Source organism: Antedon bifida, chromosome 11 (assembly GCF_963402885.1).
Source record: "Antedon bifida chromosome 11, ecAntBifi1.1, whole genome shotgun sequence".
Lineage (NCBI taxonomy): Eukaryota > Metazoa > Echinodermata > Crinoidea > Comatulida > Antedonidae > Antedon > Antedon bifida.
In genome coordinates, this window is record NC_136236.1 from 13,286,381 (window position 1) to 13,306,648 (window position 20,268).

General features: G+C 31.7%; 1 protein-coding gene across 2 annotated transcripts; it reads right to left on the reverse strand.

Annotated features, from left to right (window-relative positions):
- Nucleotides 1-39: 39 nt before the first annotated feature.
- Nucleotides 40-16,532, reverse strand: LOC144855922 (protein deacetylase HDAC6-like). Of its 2 annotated transcripts, none has more exons than XM_078713880.1 (34): nucleotides 16,420-16,532; nucleotides 15,897-15,931; nucleotides 15,611-15,664; nucleotides 14,658-14,751; nucleotides 13,373-13,413; nucleotides 12,780-12,885; nucleotides 12,513-12,584; nucleotides 11,419-11,444; nucleotides 11,206-11,310; nucleotides 10,842-10,910; nucleotides 10,378-10,504; nucleotides 9,837-9,902; nucleotides 9,582-9,641; nucleotides 9,216-9,305; nucleotides 8,827-8,933; nucleotides 8,507-8,574; nucleotides 8,147-8,282; nucleotides 7,700-7,747; nucleotides 7,330-7,417; nucleotides 7,075-7,115; nucleotides 6,271-6,367; nucleotides 5,653-5,724; nucleotides 5,440-5,465; nucleotides 5,051-5,155; nucleotides 3,942-4,137; nucleotides 3,635-3,700; nucleotides 3,293-3,352; nucleotides 2,915-3,004; nucleotides 2,499-2,673; nucleotides 2,270-2,297; nucleotides 1,773-2,103; nucleotides 1,536-1,676; nucleotides 1,193-1,321; nucleotides 40-1,080 (listed from the first exon to the last, which is right to left on the reverse strand). In XM_078713880.1, exons 1-34 carry the CDS (start codon nucleotides 16,471-16,473, stop codon nucleotides 1,012-1,014), a joined length of 3,072 nt encoding a protein of 1,023 aa, XP_078570006.1. In that variant the 5' UTR covers nucleotides 16,474-16,532; the 3' UTR covers nucleotides 40-1,011. The 2 variants fall into 2 exon arrangements, with proteins under 2 accessions (XP_078570006.1, XP_078570005.1); XM_078713879.1 differs by having other exon boundaries at nucleotides 15,897-15,934.
- Nucleotides 16,533-20,268: the final 3,736 nt, after the last annotated feature.

Here is a 20,268-nt window from a genome sequence, read left to right on the forward strand (position 1 = left end):
ACTGCGAATTATAATACAAAATGACATTTATTTTTCCAGTAGAGATAAATATGTCAATATTAACATTCAATATTTGAAAATAAATATATTATTTACTCAAAACAAACTTCGAAAGGCTTAGTTTTTATCGTTTAGAATTCCGTTTACAAAACACCTATTTATTGTCATCTAAATTAATATTCAATATTTCAATTAAATCAAAGAATATAGTATATTAAATTAAAATGTATGTATAAAGTCAATAAAACAGTATATCCATTTCATATTGAGGCGCACACCATACAAAACGTTGGGGTAAATGGCCCGGTGTTCTGGAGTATGAATGTTATATTTTATTTTAGATTAAAACCATTTTATTTAATTCTTAAATTATTCTCTTATTATATAATATTTAGCAAATATAGAATAAATAAGGTTTTCCTTGTTTGTTTTTAATTACCTGGAGTCTCCTATTTAAGGGTTTATTATTAAATACTACTGCATTAGATAAATAATAAAATATTAAAACACATTGATGCAAAATATATGAAGTACTGTAGTTTGATACTTTCACTGCAATGAGATGTCATTGGTAAAACCTTTATTTCGCATACCATTTTTTTTTATCATTTACAAGAATAGCTATAGAATTTACCTAAAAACTCTCTTGTACAATCTTAACGTAAAGGCTAAAGTTAGCTTGGTATCCATTTAACTACCACCTGGTATGCAAGTTAACTACCACCTGCTACTCAACTACCACTTGGTATGCAAGTTAGCTACCACCTGGTACTCTTTAGTTAGATACCACCTGGTATGCAAGTTAGCTACCACCTGGTATGCAAGTTAGCTACCACCTGGTATGCAAGTTAGCTACCAACTGGTACTCGAGTTAGCTACCACCTGGTACGCGAGTTAGCTACCACCTGGTACGCAAGTTAGCTACCACCTGGTACTCAAGTTAGCTACCACCTAGTACTCTTTAGTTAGATACCACCTGGTATGCAAGTTAGGTAACACCTTGTACTCAAGTTAGCTACCACCTGGTATGTCAGTTCCAAACTTACTTATGTGTGCAGCTCGCTTCATTGGGATTATAATCTAAAAATTAAAAAAATAAGAAATAATTAATGTACATTAAAATGATTCTAAATACTGTTATTTTTTACTCTAAAAAGCTGTATAGCTGAAATGTGTCTAGACCGTAACTTACCCCATTATGTACATAAGAATCGCATTCATAACACCAGACTGACAGATCTGCATAACTTAAAACTAAGCAGTGACCACTTACAACACCATGCTTTACCATGTGCGACTCAACATATCGTCCACAAAGAACCTAAGAAAAGACAATACAAGATTGTTGCCTGGAATTATAGAAGAGCTCTTGAAAGAATCAGGATTGAACTGAGCAATTCCCAATTTAGCTAATACAATGAAAGCAGGCCTGAACAACTGTACAGGAGCTGTCTCTTATAGTATAGATAGTATAGCATAACAGTGTGTTAAGGACACACACGTCATATTAAAATATGATGCAAAAGTCTTCATACCATGTAACAGTGCAGACACACCCAATTTTCTTTCCTATCTCCACATTCAAAACATGGTTCATCAGTGTGAAGCCCGCCTTCAGGCAAAGTGGTAACGCCTTCTAGATGTGGACACCATGTTAGTGGCACTACTGCGTACATCTGCAATATGAAATAAATAAACATTTAGAGATCCTCTACTGATCTACAGCAAACTAATCTGTACATTCTGCCTTTTGAAATCCAATTAAAACTCACATTTTCTCCAAGAATGTCTGTCAAGGCACCAATGGTTCCAGGCTGCTGGGCAACACCACCTACAGCTCCAATCGCATCTTCCGATACCTTTACATTGTCAGTCGGTTGCGTCTTGTGAAAGACATCACCAGAACCTCGACCTTTGACCGCTTCAGGAGACTGTATATCCGAAGAACAAGAGTGGAAACTTTCATCAGGACATGCACTGTTGGATGAGATTGACATCTCTGATGTAGACTGGATGAGGTCATCCACAGAGGTACTGCTGGCTGCAGATGCTCTGGTTGATGGCTTGGCGGTAGCATCACCACTGCCTCCACTCTCTGATTGGCTGTGGAAAAAAAAAAATGTTATATACACAACCAAATTCACAAGAGTTTCTAATTCAATATTGTAGTACAATTACAGTACATTAACATAACAAAGTTATATTACTGCAGTAAATCTAAGTCAGTTTACTGCAGCAACCAATCCATTAACACAACCTTAATATTTACCTGTCTTTTGTGACTACTGGTAGTGGTCCTGAAAAAAAAAAATGCATTGTTTAAAATTAAAGAACAATTCGATTAACAGATTACAAAAACTGTTTCTACAAAATGTACTTGAACAAACTTTCCTTATTAAAACCTCTATTTTCATAGTTCTTCATTGATCATTTAGAAATCCAGCAAGCTAACAATCTACAGCAACAAAGGTGCTGTTTACACAAAAGAGAAAACTTACTTATAAACTGAAGACATTTCCAGTAAGGCTTATGGCACTGAATAGTGCTGTGTATGGACGCGACAGCTTGCATGTTGGCTGGCTTGGCAGAAGTGAGTACAGGGGTAGGATCACCTAACAATGTCTGGGTACACTGTGCCATTGATTTGGAAATCGATGATAAGTTGTAACCACCCTAAGAAATAAATAAATATGTATTTTAACTAAAACTTTTTCAGTTTAATGTCCTTTACCCTGTATAAGTAACAAAGCTCGTTTTATGGCAATCATACAGTATCAGTTCCGTCCCCCTTGGAAGCTCGACTACCCCTCATTTTTTTTAAATATCAGATTTTTCCAAACCTTTTGGCACTGATTTGTACCAAGACTAAAACAATCAAATTATAGTAATACAATTGATAGCAAACATACTGTACCTCTAACACAACGATAACATGTCCATTGGCTAAGCTGCTTAACATGTGAGTCATTTGGCCATAACACTCAGGGTTCACAAGATATCCACCCTAAATGGAAAAAAGCAGAAATATTAGTACATATTTAAAGCTCCGTTTGCACAATCAAACTTCATGTGACAAAAAATGTGATGTGACCATATATGGACATGATGATGTCATATCACTGGCATATTTGGGCACATCATATTTTGTTGTCTCATAAAGTGTGATAGTGTAGACAGAGCTTTAGAAACATTCATAACACTCTGGTTTGTCTATCGAAGGGCAAACTGTACAAAACTGAACAGTTTAAATTAAACAACCCCGACAACTTTATTTTCAATTTAAAACACTTACCAATGGATCTCCCAAGGCAGCATCAAAGCCTGCAGATACAAATACCAAGTCAGGAGCATACTAGAAAAGGAAAATACACACAGATAACCAGTGGTCTAACAGCATAATACTCCTGCAAGTAAGTGATCACGGGATCGAATCCAACAGTTATTTGTTATTTACTGAGTTGTTTGATATCATTAAAACAACGTTTTTCCAGAATCATTTTTTATTTGTGTTCTTGCACAAGTTATACACACAGTTTGACCTGTGACATTTCAAACTGTGTGCCAAACTTTTACATGTAGTATAAGAAGCACAGGATGGGGTTCACATGTACTTTTCTAGGCATGAACAGCTTACCTCATAGGCTACAGGCATGATGATTTGCTGAAAGGCTGCTAAATACTCGGCATCTCCCATTTTAGCCTGAAAAATATATACGAAAAAAATGTAACTACATTTAAAATTATATCCATAACCCTGGAATTCAAGCAATGAGCACCAACCCGCAATAACTGGGAGCTTTTCAATTTGTGATGACCTATCTAGGTCAGGTTAAAGGATGCCGCAGCTCGTCGCCTGGACATAGAAACCATTCAAACTTGGTCGAGGTGGGGAGCAAAGAAACATGTTGCAAATTGCAAGCTTCCGAATATTAAATTCTTACCCAATTCCAAGCAATGTTAATGTTAAACCCAGCTCCTTCATCTAGTCCAACTTTATCAGGCTCAGCTCTACTGGAAGCTGGAAAGAACGCTCCTCCATCATAACGATGCAGAGAAATATACAACACACTTGGGTCCTTGTCAAACATGTTTTGAGTACCGTTACCATGGTGAATGTCCCAATCAACAATTAACACTCTTTGAAATATATAAAATACAATGAAAGGATGAAAAGGAATGAATAAGTGAGGCAAAAAAAGTGAAATGAGAAGATTGAGGAAGAAACTGCAAAATGTAAAGAGTAATAACCTGTCACAGAAGTCACAAACATATTAATGTACTGTTTTTAGCCGGTCACCTTCAGCAGACTGGGTTCTGTTTTTCAGCCGTTTGTTTGTTTGTATCTTTCTTTCTTTTTATCTTTCATTGTTTCATTTTTTCTTTGTATTTTTTTTCTTTCTTTGTTTGTATCTTTCTTTCTTTGTTTTTATCTTTCTTTCTTTCCTTCCGTCAACACTTTAAAATGCAACTAGTTGCAAACGCCAAATCTGATATACTCACCACCTGGTCTAGGTTTTTTCTAATTTTTGCTTTTGATAGGCTATTTTCATGTTCTGGCACTCTATGTCATGTAAGAAGCCCACACCCAAAGCCTCATAAACCTCTTTTTTTGTTATTTTATAACTCAGTATGTATTGGAGAAAATATAGCAATATGTAAAATAGATTACATTAATTAACAAGAAAGCCACTCCGAGAGTGCATACCTCCACCAACTGTTTTTTGGACATGTAGTTCTCAAGAAAATGCAATTTCAGTTTACTTGTTATTACTTTAAGACTGCTCGCCAGCTTTTGAAAATTCTGTCCTATCTTTTAACACTAGCAGGACAGAAAATTATACTAAAAAGTAGTCCAGAATTGGGACCATGGTCCGGATTGCCTCCAAAATTTAATGGAGTGGTCCTTGACCACATATCTATCTGTATTTTCATTTTGGTAAAGATCTTGTAATTATTTTTTGAGTAATTCTGTTAACAAACAAACAAACAAACACGATCGATTACATATACCTCCTTGGCGGAGGTTACTAAAAATTGATTGTTTTCATACCTTTTGACACCATACATTTGTTTGGCGTATTTTGCAGCAACTGCAACTGTGTTAAATATGCAAAAACCACACGCAAACTTCTCCTCAGCATGGTGTCCAGGCGGTCTACAGGAAGGGAAAATACAACAAGCGATCATTGTCAATATATTAGGAAATGAATTGATTGTGTATACAGATGAATTAATGTCCATGACAAGCAAAACGAGTGGAAACGGTAAAGTGGAAAACAAAAATATAGAATTATATTATATCTTATGACCATTTACACAAAACGTGGAGCGGACGGGTGGTTGAGCGGAAACCAGCTCAGGATAGACACAGATTCTACGTAGGACAACGACAAGCATGCGTTTTTTCCACTTACTAACTAATAGAATACAGTGGCTTACCTTACTATTGCAGTGCCATTAACAGACTGTTAAATAGAGAAAGAGAAAAGTTAATAAATACTGTAAATAAATAGGTTGTGTAAGAAAACAACACATTTATATAAACAAACACAACTGCGATGATTAAAAATGATGGATTATAATCACAACCGGTTTTAAAAATGACTTTCGAGTGTATAGTTTTTTTTTGCCAAATAAAAAATATTTTATTACCTTGCCTGTGAGGACATCATCCACAATTGTTAGGACACCACCAAGCGCTAAACGTGCACAAGCATAGGTATCCTAAGATATACAAATTAGACTATTATCATTATCTTAAAATACAGAAAATATAATAATAAAATATATCCTCCAAAACCGGACTCTAAATTGTGATTAAAAAAAAGATAAGGACGCTAAGTTGTGACAACTGAACAATTGTGTCTGGAGTGGCCCAGTCTGGTTTTGGGAAGATGATATGTCCTCATGTCTCCAGACTGTTGTGCATCATTGTGCAAATTTAATTAATTAAAGCAAAAGAGTTTGCAGTCAATGAATAAAAAAACCAATCAATCACTTCTCAGTTAATCAACGAAATTAAAAACTGAGATAATGAATAATTGATAGAATAACAAGAAAAAAAGATTAATATCAAATTACAGATTAGTTATTGAAGTGAAAATCAAAAAACAAATTGCCTAAAAAAATACATAATTTATAATAAATGAATGGATAACATATTTTCGATTAACAAAATGATTGAAAAAATTAGAATAAATACTGTATATGACAAAGTATGGAATGAACGTATCTTTGAATGAATGTGGGATGAATAAAAAAAAGTCTTACTGGATGAAGATATATCGAATCATAATTTTCTTGTTGTTTTGCTAATTCTCGAAAAGACATTGACTTGGTTTGTTCCATAGTTTCTATGTAATCAATACTGAAAATAATAATAGTAGTTCATTTACATAGTGCATATAAGCAAGCTCTCAATGCGCTGCACTTAAATTAAAATGGACGAGAAGTGGCAATCATTTAAATTAATAAAATTCCTTATAATCTAAAAGATAATATTAAGATATATTGTCCCCTAAAAAATAATTTGTTAATTTTTTTTTTGAATATGCCATTTTAATATCACATAATAGTTATTCACTATGACCAAAAACTTGAACCAAAAAAAAAACATTTTCCACCAAAAAAATGTAATTTAAAGCAAAATATACCTAAATTGTCTGGAAGACAATGGTTTTTGGTTGAAATTAACCATTTCTTTTGTCTTTTTATAAGTGAAATAATTATTTTTTATGATTTTTCTTCTACAGAAGTGAATAACTTTATTAAAACTGTGAAATTGCCTATTCAAAATGTGATTTTATTAATCTTTATTTGTTCATGTTTTTGGGGGACAATACATCTTTAATAGAATATGTCAACAAAATCTTTCCTAATACAATTAAACTTAAAATCTGAAGCTCTTTCAGTTCCAAATACTTTTTACAATTTCAAATGTATTTTTAAAAAACATTTTATTTGTGAAACTTAACATTTCCCAAGGACAGTTTACTACTACTGCATTTGTATATAAAAGTTCATTCTCAATTATAAGTTAATTGTCAACGTAATTTCAAATTTAAATTCTCTTACTTGTGACACAATTCAATTTCTTTGTGTACTGCATATCTAGCCTAAAATATTCAAAAAAAAAAAAAAAGTTTACAAATTAGAACGAAAGGATATCACTCACTAAGGTATTATTACATTTAAACGTAGACATAGCATTCTCTGAAGTCAGTAATTTGAGAATGAGATGCGAGAATGTATGTATCTATAACTCTAGAATCCTTGGGGACAGGGTAGGCGTTGATGAAATAAAAAAAAAACATATAGAATGTATTATACCGGTAAACGGCGGCATCTTTCTACAAGTCCAAGTGCTTCATGTTTCTCAAATATCCATGATACTCTTTCCGGTCGTTCTGGATGGTTACTGGAAAGAAATTAAGAAATAAAAGAAGCAGAAATGGAAAAAGATACTTCTGATTGTGGAATTAGGAATTTGAACCACTTGTCCCATCTTTTGTATACCGAGGAAAAACATTTTACTATTAGTTTACCTATCTCTATCCAGGTGTACAAATAGGTACCTGGTACCTGCACTGATTACTGCAGCTTCAACATAATTGGAAGTATCCAAACATATTTGATCCAATGAGTAATAGTTTAGAAGGTATTATACTATTTGTTTAAACAATAATATATAAATACTTACAACACTGTGTGATGTAACCTCATTCTATCATCATATACTAAACATGTCCTGAAAGATTAACAGAAAAAAGACTGAACTTAACGGAAGAAATCAAAGTAGAATAAATCAGTCGAGCATGTAATAAGATGACCTAAATAATTATACATGAAATTATCAAAAACATTAAACTGATGGAACATGACATGACATACATGTCTGTTAATGTCCGTTTCCCACTAGGCAAATCAAACATTCCTCAGGTCTGATTGGTTGGTTTTAAAATTAGATGAAAAGATTTCTAATTTGTGCAAATAAAATCACCTGGTGGAAACAGGCTTTAACAACAAATGACCATAAATGAAAGTAATTTTTCACTGATAAATGAATGAAATAAAAACATTTTAACACTAGAAGCAAAATACAATAATCAAAAAGATCACAAAGGGGCAAACACAACGACAATCTTACCTGTATTTTGGTACTGTAAGCTGAATTTCTGCCATCATGTTGGCGAGGGTCTTTATAGGGTCTTCATTGAAGCCGCTACTTACACTCACATCTTTTTCTGTATACACTGCAATATTAACATCAACCTTAGATGTATCTAGAAAACAAATCCATAGAGAAGTACAATATTAACATCAACCTTAGATGTATCTACAAAACAAATCCATAGACAAGTAAAGTGTTAATATCAACCTTAGATGTATCTACAAAACAAATCCATAGAGAAGTACAGTGTTAACATCAACCTTAGATTAAAATTTATTCAACTTTAAAAATATGTTATCTCAACATCATATTTTAAATAAATATGTAGATTTTTACCTTGATGTTGGAAACATTTCCAGAATGGTTTGATGTTGGCAATTGTCTCTAAAATGCTATCAAACGACCTGTTATAAAAGAAGAAACAAACAAAAGTATTTCTCAATCCTTGTATTCTTTTAGTGTATTCTTTCTATAATTTTATTCATTCAAATGAAACTAAAATTCAGCTAAAACTATGTCTACAGTATGTCAACTTAAAAAACATAAACTAATTATAAAATGCTTGTTGGACTTAATGCAAAAGTGCTTGATACAAAAACAGAGCAAAATAAATAAAACAGTTATAAAACAAACTATTATACAGAAAATGAGCTTACTTTTTATTAACTTGTTTTTGTGGTTGTAATTGTGGACAAAGATCTCCAAGTAAAGTGCGTACAACCATTGAAATGCTTTCTGACAAACTCTCTAAGCAGTATCCACCCTAATGATAAGAAACAGTATCACAGCAACGATACAGGGATGTAGAGTAGATAGTCTAGGGATGGGGTCTAAACAAATTATGATTGAGGGGAAACAAACAGTACTTTTCGGTACCCAGCGATTTCTTGCGTACTGTGACAAAATGTGTCACAATTATATAGCACAATTAAAACTATGAATACATTTGGATTTGAACCAAAGTTCTGTCTTTAGGGGCAAATATAACTTAAAACGGCTTTTATGTTGAACTTATGGTGGACCTAAATGTTGAAGGGTTACTCACCTCTAAAGCACAGCAGACTTTGCCATCTGCTAGGCCCATTATCATGCTCATCAGATGAGCATAACACGCTGGGCTAACTCGCATGAAACCCTACACCAAAAAAAAAAAAATGTGATACAATACTTAATAGTCAATATAATTTATACAGATCTCCATCTACTAATATTAAATGGAATGAGTGCAGAATCTGTTTCGGCTTCAGGCTTTTCTCACTCTTTATTATTCATTGGTGCCAAAATATTATTATTACTTAAATAATTACATTATTTTAAAAATACCTTTTCTCAATATTGTTTCTTAAACTTTAGAAGCTAGACAGCTCTGTAATTTTTACAAATTTTAAATCGGCGAATTAGAATGTCATACCTCTGGATCGCCAATTGATGCATCCACTCCACACGCTACAAAAACCAGTTGAGGATTGTACTAAAAAGATCATGTAAAATTAAAATTAAAAAATAAAAACGGTCATTAAGAACTGCAGTAGAGTAATTTGAAATCTACAGCAATCAAAGAACTGCTTTAATTTAACTTTAGTTCCAATCTGTTTTGTTCAATATTTGTATAAGACATCATCACCTCATAAGCTATTGGAAGAAGAAGTTGATAAAACATAATCACCTCGTAAGCTACTGGAAGAAGAACTTGTTGAAAGGCAGCTAGATATTCTGCATCCCCTAACCCAATCTATCAAAGAAAATGATTATACTGTTCATGATAACAAAGATTGTAATAATAATAATAACATATATTTCCACAAACAATAGAGTAAAATACAGAGTAACAAATAAATATACAACTAATTAAATGAACATATTAATATAATGTAAGAAATGTCCTACACCTATGTACTTGCAACTACTTACTAACCTCATTCCAGGGGATGTTAATATTGTAGCCCTCTCCTGCTCCTACACCTATGTACTTGCAACTACTTACTAACCTCATTCCAGGGGATGTTAATATTGTAGCCCTCTCCGGCTCCTACACCTATGTACTTGCAACTATTTACTAACCTCATTCCAGGGGATGTTAATATTGTAGCCCTCTCCTGCTCCTACACCTATGTACTTGCAACTATTTACTAACCTCATTCCAGGGGATGTTAATATTGTAGCCCTCTCCTGCTCCTACACCTATGTACTTGCAACTACTTACTAACCTCATTCCAGGGGATGTTAATATTGTAGCCCTCTCCTGCTCCTACACCTATGTACTTGCAACTGCTTTCTATTAAGTTAGGCCAGGAGGTCTCATGTCCATATTGATGAATAGAAAAATATAAAACACTAAAAAAAAATAAAAAACAACAGATCAACATCAAAATATAACAATCTAGTGTTGCTCTTCTCTAATAAATAATTATGGAAAAATCAAATCATTATCGTATAGATTATTTTGTAAGTTCAAAAACACTGATCCTTTGAAGGTTTAGTTATTACTGATTTTTTTCCCTTTAAAATAAAAATTGATAATACAATCAGTCTACTTGATTTTAAATAAATATTTATAGTTGAGAAAATACATCACCTCATATAGAAAAACTAGTATGGCTAGTATGAGGTTTTTTAACTATGTAAACATTTACTGTGGCATAATGTATGATTTAAACTCAATAAAGATTACCTTGGATCATCTTCAAACATTTGTTGGAGACCTTGTCCATGATGAACATCAAAATCAACTATTAAAATTCTAAATACAAAGCAAACAACAAGAAAAATACAAACAATTTTAATTTATGTTATTTCAACAAACAACCCAGGAGTTGCATCAACAATAGTAGTAATAGAACAATACATAAAATATAAAACTGTCTAGATTGATACTGTGAAAGTAGAGTGTTTGAATCAGTTTAATTTAAAATTGCAGAAGTTTTAGAAAGATCGGGCCATCAAAACTTCTAACAATACAGAATAAGTACTGGATGCTTATCGACCAACTCAAGAAAAAGTAAAAATATCTTTAGAATAATTTTAAGCCAACATACCTCTCTAAATTAAACTTTTGTTTAACGTGTCGTGCAGCAAGTGCAATGTTGTTGAAAATACAGTAGCCATTTGGTACACTCTCTTGTGCATGGTGACCAGGAGGCCTAAAAAAAGCAAAGTTTTGTGTGTCGGAACATTTCAGTTATTACTGTAATTTATTTTATTACAAAAACAAGAATAATAACAGAGGAAAAATGAAAGTTTGTACATACCTGACAAGGGCAATGCCATTTCGCAACTAAAGACAAAAATATATTAAGTGAGAGTTAGCACAAATAAAAAATATAAATAGTGTGGAAAGGAAATAATTCAATAAATTGAATGAGTGGGGTGTGACGTACTTAACCACGACATAGAGTGAAAAAAACAATGTAAAATAACTCCACAAATTATGACATGAGAGTCTGTATAATAGATCAACTAAAGCACTAGAAGCAAGAGTGAACCTTGACCTCAAATAAACATAAGGACTATTAATAATGACTTGAAGTGCTACAAAACTGTCTAATAGTTGCTTCTTTTCACAAGGGAGACAAATATGTTTTTACAAGTTTGATCTTATGACCAAAAGGGAGGCGTTAATTGCCTAAGTGGCACAATGTTCCAAATATAACCACGGACATGTTATCATTATTAAGTTAATTATCACTTGTTCACCTATCATATTTCACATTTCATTTATAACTGATAATGGTGATCATCTCTACCTTTAATAAATTTCATAATTCCAAATGAAACTTAATACATAATCCATTATAGCAAATGAACGCACTTTTCATGAATATGTTAGCGTTTCAACATCCAGTAAGCTGATTGATGAATATTAACTTGAAGAAATCAACTAGATTACATGTCTACAAGATTTCAATGTAATTTGGCATTTCGTCTGAAATTTATGTAATAGATTTCTGAAAAGACGCACTCAATAATCTCATTGCAATTCATATTGTAATGTAATCACAGGTGTAAACAACCACAATTCAATTACCAACAGGATTTTTTTTTTGTAACATCATACATCATCAAATTTCCTTGCACAGAATCACGGAAAAGTTAGTGTGTATTACTGTAGACCAACAGCACCATTTTGATTTTCGATCATTCAGGAAATTTCCTTACGACTATCGCGTAGGGATAATTTTTCGGTGTACTGTACCAATCATGGTGGGGCTGCTGTGGGTCTGTAGCGATTGAGAAAATGTTCTTAGTTTAAGTTAATAATACATTTTACAATGTTTGGAGAGGATTAGGTACTTATTTTGAAGTAGAGTACTCAGTGAACTTGCCTCCACTCTTTTGTACGTACCTCACCCTTTACTACTTTTGTTGTTAGATCAATAACTGACCCTGCTGACAAACAAGCACATTCATACGTATTCTATAAATTAAAAAAATAAAAAAACTATTTATTTAAATTTTAAACAATAAACAAAATCAAATAGTTATTTTGTATGATGTTGTCTTTGGTTCAAAGACAACTGAACTAAGCATTAATCGTACAGCATAATATTTATACAAATAATAGAATGCAATACAATAATGACTATAATAATAATGTGACACGGAGACTTACTTTGCCAATGTAAACACATTCCAGATCATCAAAGCCATCTACGTATTCTTTTAATTGTTCTTGGGACATCGTAGCAGTGGATCTTATTTTGTATATGTAATCTTGACTACAAATAATCAATATTGTAGTGTTAAATTTTAAGTTCTAACAAAATCAAAATTAAACATCCTTCCCAATATGGAACCACTCAGTGGCAAACATAGATGGGGCATATCCTTCCCCCTAGAATCTGACATATTTTTCAAATTTCTGTTAAATTTACAAACAAATTAGGTATGTACTTTAGTATTAATAACTGATCATTTATATCCATTTTTAGTCGCGTGCAAACACGACTCTATAGCTCACTATGTTGGTCGGTAAACACTAACTCAAATTTGCACATGCGACTGCAGCCATATAGGTCTATATGGCCTTGTTACACCTACATCCCACTAATGTGGAATCTCTCGATCTGCGGCTGCCCTACCTTTTATTTTCAACTTAAGTAACTATGTCTATTGTATTTGATAAATAGAGGTAAGTGACAAATATGTGTATCTGTGCTACATAAAAACAACTTTAAAAGGGTTTTACAAGATGAATCAAATTACCTATGGCATATGAGTAACTCTTCATTGGTGGCCAGTCTTGCCTACAAAATCAAAACACATAGAAAATTAAAAGACAAAGAAATATCAAGTTATCTTTATTCTGTTTTCAGAAACAGGTATAAAAACAAAATTGGTTATATAAAACTGTAATATTACATTATTTATGCTTTGAAAACAAAATTTATTGAACAATACAAGTTATTGGATTTCAAAAATAATCTACATAAACACAATTTCACTGACAGATAAGTTATTACTTAGCAATAAAACTGGCAGAAAATAATTAAACTTGAATTGAGCGATGAAACAATTTTCCTATAAACTTAGAAAATTAATATTCGCTACTAAAAGTTAGCCCAGGGGAAAAGCAATAAGTGATAGTTGTAGTATATTGTTAAGATTATATTTACTAGTTAGTAGGCTTGCAGTTCCAAACGATATATTTCAGAAGAAACTATAACAATTTTTTTATTTTTGCTTTAAAAAAATTGTTAATTTTTAGCAACAAAAACTAGCAGTACATTGACAACCAAAATGTTGACAAATTGGAATCAAATATTTAAAAAGATGCAAAGTAATTAAAACGTGTTTATAACAAACTTCTGCACATACTCAGTACACAAATGGTGTTGTGATAGCTCCTGTATCATTTAGCAGACAATAAGACATTTATATGACAGGCACATATTTACATACTGATTGTTTCATTGTTAATTATTAAGAAAACCACATTAATATTTTTGATCATAAATTAATCAGTTTCTCTTAAAAACATTTCTAATTCATCTTGATTTTGATAAATAATATTAAATTAAGTCATTCATGGAAACGTTAATTTCTCTTCAATATAATTACATTTAACATTAATATTGAAAAAGAATTTAATCCAATGTTTGTGGTCATCTGAAGACAAAAGCAGAAAGATAAAGCAGATGGCTTGACAGGAGCCTCTCAAACAAAAACAGAACAAAACATAGTTCTGTTTTTTATTGACATCTCATTCATTAAATAGCAATTTCCTACTTGTACAGTCACAGTGATCAAGTACTGTAGTCCAATACTACCTGTTTTAGTATGCACTGATAAAAGTATTGGGTTAGTCCGATTTCCTACAGTACCTGTATTGGGTTTTTGGGCCGCAGGGAAGAGTAAAATTACTTGATTATTTTACTCTTTCCTGGTTTGAGTTAGTCTGATTTCCTACTTGAATTGAGTTTGGGCAGGAAAGAGTGAAATACTTGATTATTTTTACTCTTTCCTGGTTTGAGTTAGTCCAATTTCCTACCTGTACTGGTATGCAGCGATCAAGTAAGCCATATTCAGTCAATTTCTTCTGAATTGCATTAAGACGTTCAGGACACTCTAATTTTCCATGCTCACTAAAAAAAACAGTACGAGACACCTTTGTACTATGTCATTGGCATATTAAATTGTTTCACAAGTGTCACTAATATTATTAGTGTTTCTAATTCTACAAATGTAATTTTTAGGCTGGTATTTAAATAGAGGAACACTTTCAACATTTTAAAATTTTAAATTATTAACTACATAGTTTTTTTTACCATATAAAACAGTTATGAATGAATACATTAAAAAAATATCAGGAAGCACAAAACTAACGTCAGCATCTTAAATGTTTAGTCAAAATTATTTATAGATTATTGTATGTGGATTCAAATAATTGTTTATAGTAAAAACAACAAATGCATAAATAAATAGAGTAGACTACGCAATACTAGCAATAAATCATCGTTTTATCAACATGCTTTCACAGATTCACCAAACATTACAAAATGTTCTCAAAGTTTAATTTAAAAAAAAACTATTTACAGTATGGTGGTTTTACAACAACAATTATTACACCAAACAACTTAATCTCTTCAATATAAGCAGTTGCTTAATGCTCAGACCATGCAAACCTTAATCATCTTATTTTTTAAGTTTTATTTATAAATTTTAAATCTTTAAAATTGATGAAAAGAAACTATAGATTGATTTACAAAGGATTAGTGAAGAATGATGAAAAATCACATTTAAACTGAAAAAAAAAAATGTTTTTGTTCTATTTTAGCATGGATAAGTTTAATAGGAATATTCTTTGCATGTTACTGTATATTATATTAAATTAATTGATTCTTTGAACAACAGTAACAGCATTAAACAACCAGAGAACTTAATATTAAAAAAAGATTAGAAAACAAAATTAAAGTTTATATAATTATTACAGAATAAACCTACCTTCCAAAAGGGCATTTATGGAGGAGAAACATCTCATCATTGACAATACCAGTGCTAAACAAACATAACAAATAAATAAAAAAGTTTTAATATCTTTATTAAAATAATAATTTGTTGGCTACAATTTTATTTTCAGGTTATTTATTTCAATTTTGTGTGTAAAGTGCTTAGAAACATTGTATCAGGCGCTATATATATATAAGACTACCATTATTATTATTAGTTACATTAACATAAAATATCTATAATCTAAAATGTAATCAACTGTACAGTACTGTATGCTTACCCTTTTGGAACACTATTTTCATTTTCTTTTACTTCCTGTTACAGTGAATATAAAGGAAAAATTGCAATTGTATTGAAATGTACCTAATTTATAAACAACAAAGAAGGTTCTAACATATTGAAAAAAGTTCTGTTCGAGAAATCTAGTTTACTAGCAGTTTCTGGTCTACTTCCTATTTTTGCATGTCCATAATGTTTTACAATTACTGATTAGTAATGTATGGTACATTAACCATAGTTAACGTACTTCCACAATCCAACCTACATCAGCGTTGGTGCAAATTGATATTTTAGGATATTGTAGGTTGATTTTGTGGAAGTTGCTTATATTGTTAATTTCCTGGTGAAATTGTTTCTCTTTTTGTTTTTTCAATGATTTGTATATGGATGTAATATCCGAAATAAAGAAAATGAATGAATAAATTAATAAAATAAATTTACTGTAGTATTTGATTACATATTGTCTGTATAATATGAACTACTGTATATCAATTTAACCAAAAGTATTACTAAGTCAAACAGACCTTTTGATCACTTCTTTCTGTTGAAGAATCCGGTTTCTGTCGTTCCTCATCCATTTTGTTAAAATCACCAAGCCTGTAGCCAGGATTTTTACAAAGGGGTTTGTTTTTTCTACAAAATGAGCAAACATTGTCATGAGCAAGGCTTATTTACCAACACATCTGCTACTTAGGTATACTATAGCCTACTATACCTTATACTTCAGGGCACTTCAGCAAAAGGGAAGTGCGTTAAACCCTTCTTTGGTTTGTATACTATCCATTATTTCTTTTGTTTCTTGTAAACTTTTTCAAATCATAATAATGTTTTTAGTAATACTAACAATAATGTGTCTACAGAACAGTGAATTTTATAAAAAAAAATTATAAAATATATACAATGATTATTTGCAGTGATTATTTACAGTAATGATAACATAAAAATATAGAATAGTAATGGGCCAGCAGTAACTTGTTGTGGAGTTGGTTTCAATGGAGGTATTGGATGCTTCCATATCTATTGAATTCATACATAATTTTTACATTTTAACCTTTATGAATTATACATTCATATTTAATTGAATAGAATGACATTTAAGTCAGCTTCGTCATGAAAGAATATCAACAATTAATTCAGCATGCCAAGATATCATTAATAAATAAGTCATTATTGCATTTTTAGTAAATTTATTTATAAAAAATACTGGTACTAATGTAGTACTACTAACTACCAACAAAAAGGCAAAATATGAGAATATTATATATATTAAAGTAGATTAGGCTATAATATAAGTGTTATGCGCGATTTGAACGATTTGCGCAATTTAAAATTGCGCAAAGAATTCCTTGCGCAATTTGAATTGAAACATCCCTTTCAAATTGCGCAAGCAACGTATTAAATTGCGCAAGTAATCTGCAAATTGCGCAAGGTTTTTGGACAGATTGTGAAATCATGCACACATATTTTTATAGTAATTTCTAAGAATGATTAAAAATTAAAGATAATATCGCATTTCCTTATTTTAATAGTGAAAATGTTGTTATTGTTAGCATACCGCCTAAGACCCGACAAAGGAAAACGAAGCGGTGGTGTTCCCCGGCGGGCGGCTATACTACTCTAGCCTACTACTGGCTATGTTTTGATAGCAAGTCTAAATGGTGGTGGCGGTAGACTATGTTGTGTATTACTGCCTTACTTTTTGTTATTTTTACATTCATTTTGATTTATTTCAAGTTACAATGAGTGATAATATTATTTAATTGTGTATGCCATTTATGTTGTGTATTATACACATGTTATCTTCGCATATATTATGTTTCATTTTGAGTTATTAGTTTCCAATAAATTATTATTGTTAACCAATCGTCGACGTTAACACACATTCTGTTGCGCAATTTGAAAATGTTACAAATTGTGCAGCGCAATTTGAAATTGCGCAAGGATTTTCTTGCGCAATTTCAAATTGCGCAAGTTGATTGCGCAATTTAATACTGCGCAAGTAAATCCTTGCGCAATTTCAAATTGCGCAAGAATTCTTTGCGCAATTTCAAATTGCGCAAGGAATTTTTTGCGCAATTTCAAATTGCGCAAATCGTTCAAATCGCGCATAACATAAGCAATAGTAAACCTAGGCCTAGAACTACGGACTAGCTAGACACATCAACAGGTCGACTTCCCGGTCCACATTCCTACAGTCAGTCATTCCTAGCAGAGAGAGTGCCTGTCTTCCGCTGCTGCTAGCCTCCTCCCTCTTTAGGCCTACTAACTAGCTAGGCCTAGCCTCTAGTTAGTAGGCTTAAACTAATAACATTTAGGCCTAGCCTGTTCTTGCAAAATACACACGCCTAGTTTTTACTAATATTATGGGCCTAGATAATAACATTTAACCATATACTTACTTCCACAATGTGTTTAGGCCTCCTACATACAGAGCTGAGACATGCAGCGCAGATGCGTTGTTATTGATTGGTCGTATTCTTTCGATAATCGATAAACAATCGAAAAATAGCGCCGCCTATTGATTTAAGATTGACAAAAAACGACTAAAAAATGTTGTCTAATTTGCATATTTTTTTTTCTTTTTTTATTTATCTAATTCTTTTTTTGGATAATTATTTATAGTTTAATTATTATATTTCAATTTACAAACTGAATAATTAATTCTTTTATGAAAATGAAGGTCAAATGCTGTCGTTCCTTTTGCGGATATCAGTAGGCCTACTAGGCATCTGATGTATGGATAGATGAATAAATGAATATAGTAAATGAATGCATGGATAATATAAGAACAATGAATGGATAGATGAACAGCAAGTATATATTCAACGTCATCTCTATCGCCTATACCTCAGCATGTTAAGATGGCAAACAAACGCATACTGTTATAAAGGTATGCATAGGTGGAAACTGGATAGTCTGTTCAGTAAGGCAGGATAAAACTATTAGTTCAGGTAAACTCAATTAATTGTAAAATAGACACAACTACCAACATCATTTGCGTCAGTAAAATCATCTTTAATTTATTGAACTTGAGTATAAATTGCACTATTGTTTCCTATTAATGGTGGTAATGGTGTTTAATAGTAAATTGCAGCGTCTTCATTTGATTATAATTCGATTGGGGACTTATAATTAGGGGTATCGTCATAATTATCTTCAATGTAGGCGGTTATCTGTTAGCGTCATTAGGTGTATCTACTGAAACAATCATTTGATGTGTTAGTCAATTCTCCTGACGTCACCACCTCGTAATTATTATTATGTTCAAAAGTAAGCATACTTCAGCTTTAATAAACACAAATAAGTTAGCTACATTTATATTTTGGTACTTAATAATAATTATAACACCCAAACGCCCGTACTCACACAGCTCAAAAGCCTGGTAATAATAATTATTAAGAATAAACGCGATTGAACTTTGTGTTACTGGCTGATAGCATGTCATTACATAATTACTTAGTAATTCTACACATTATAGGCCTAATTATTAATAATTTTTAACAGAATATCACGCTGATGGTTTTGTAATAAAGTATTACACGTTTCATTATTTATATTCATATTCATTAAGTTATTAAACAGTATGTTTCTATTAAGGATAGACGGGTTAATGATAAATGATATCACAGTGTAAAGGCTCATTTAAACTAGGACGGTAACTGTCGACGATAAATAAATGAACGTACATTTTTCTTACATAAATCAAAAGAAATTAGGAAAGTTTTCATCCTAGACTATGATAACCATTTATGTCAATCAATTTAATTAAATCAAATGAAAAAAAATTAACATGAAAATGATAAATTAAGAACGATAAAATCGTCGTATCGCCACGATAGTATTGTTCTTTACTAATCATGACGTCATTTGATTGGACTTTTGAAAATATTGTTTTCATCAAAGGCAGCAGAAATGGGTATCATAATAGTTGTTCTCCTAATATGAAAACTTGTTGTTAGCAAACAAAAAACATATTTATCTAGTTATCGTCGAACGTTATCGTCCTATCGTCGTTTTGCGTTGATATTGGGACAGGTTACGTAATCAGTATTCAATTGTTTACATACATCCATATTCTATACACAATACCAAAATGCATTGCGAAGAATGTATGATTAGTTTAGTTACGTCTGACGGTGGAAATTTCGACCTTACTCACTATTTTTTTGCACTCCAATACTTTCATCTATGATTGAAGAGAGAACAAAATCATTGAAAAAAAATATCATTGACGTAAATGGGAATAACAAAAAGTTAAGTTTTAGAGTATTGTATAAACAGGCAGTGTGAATATTGTCCTGGAAAAACTGTATGAAAAGGTAATTGATGTTCGTTTAGTTACAATTTAAAACAGTAAAATACAAATGATGTCA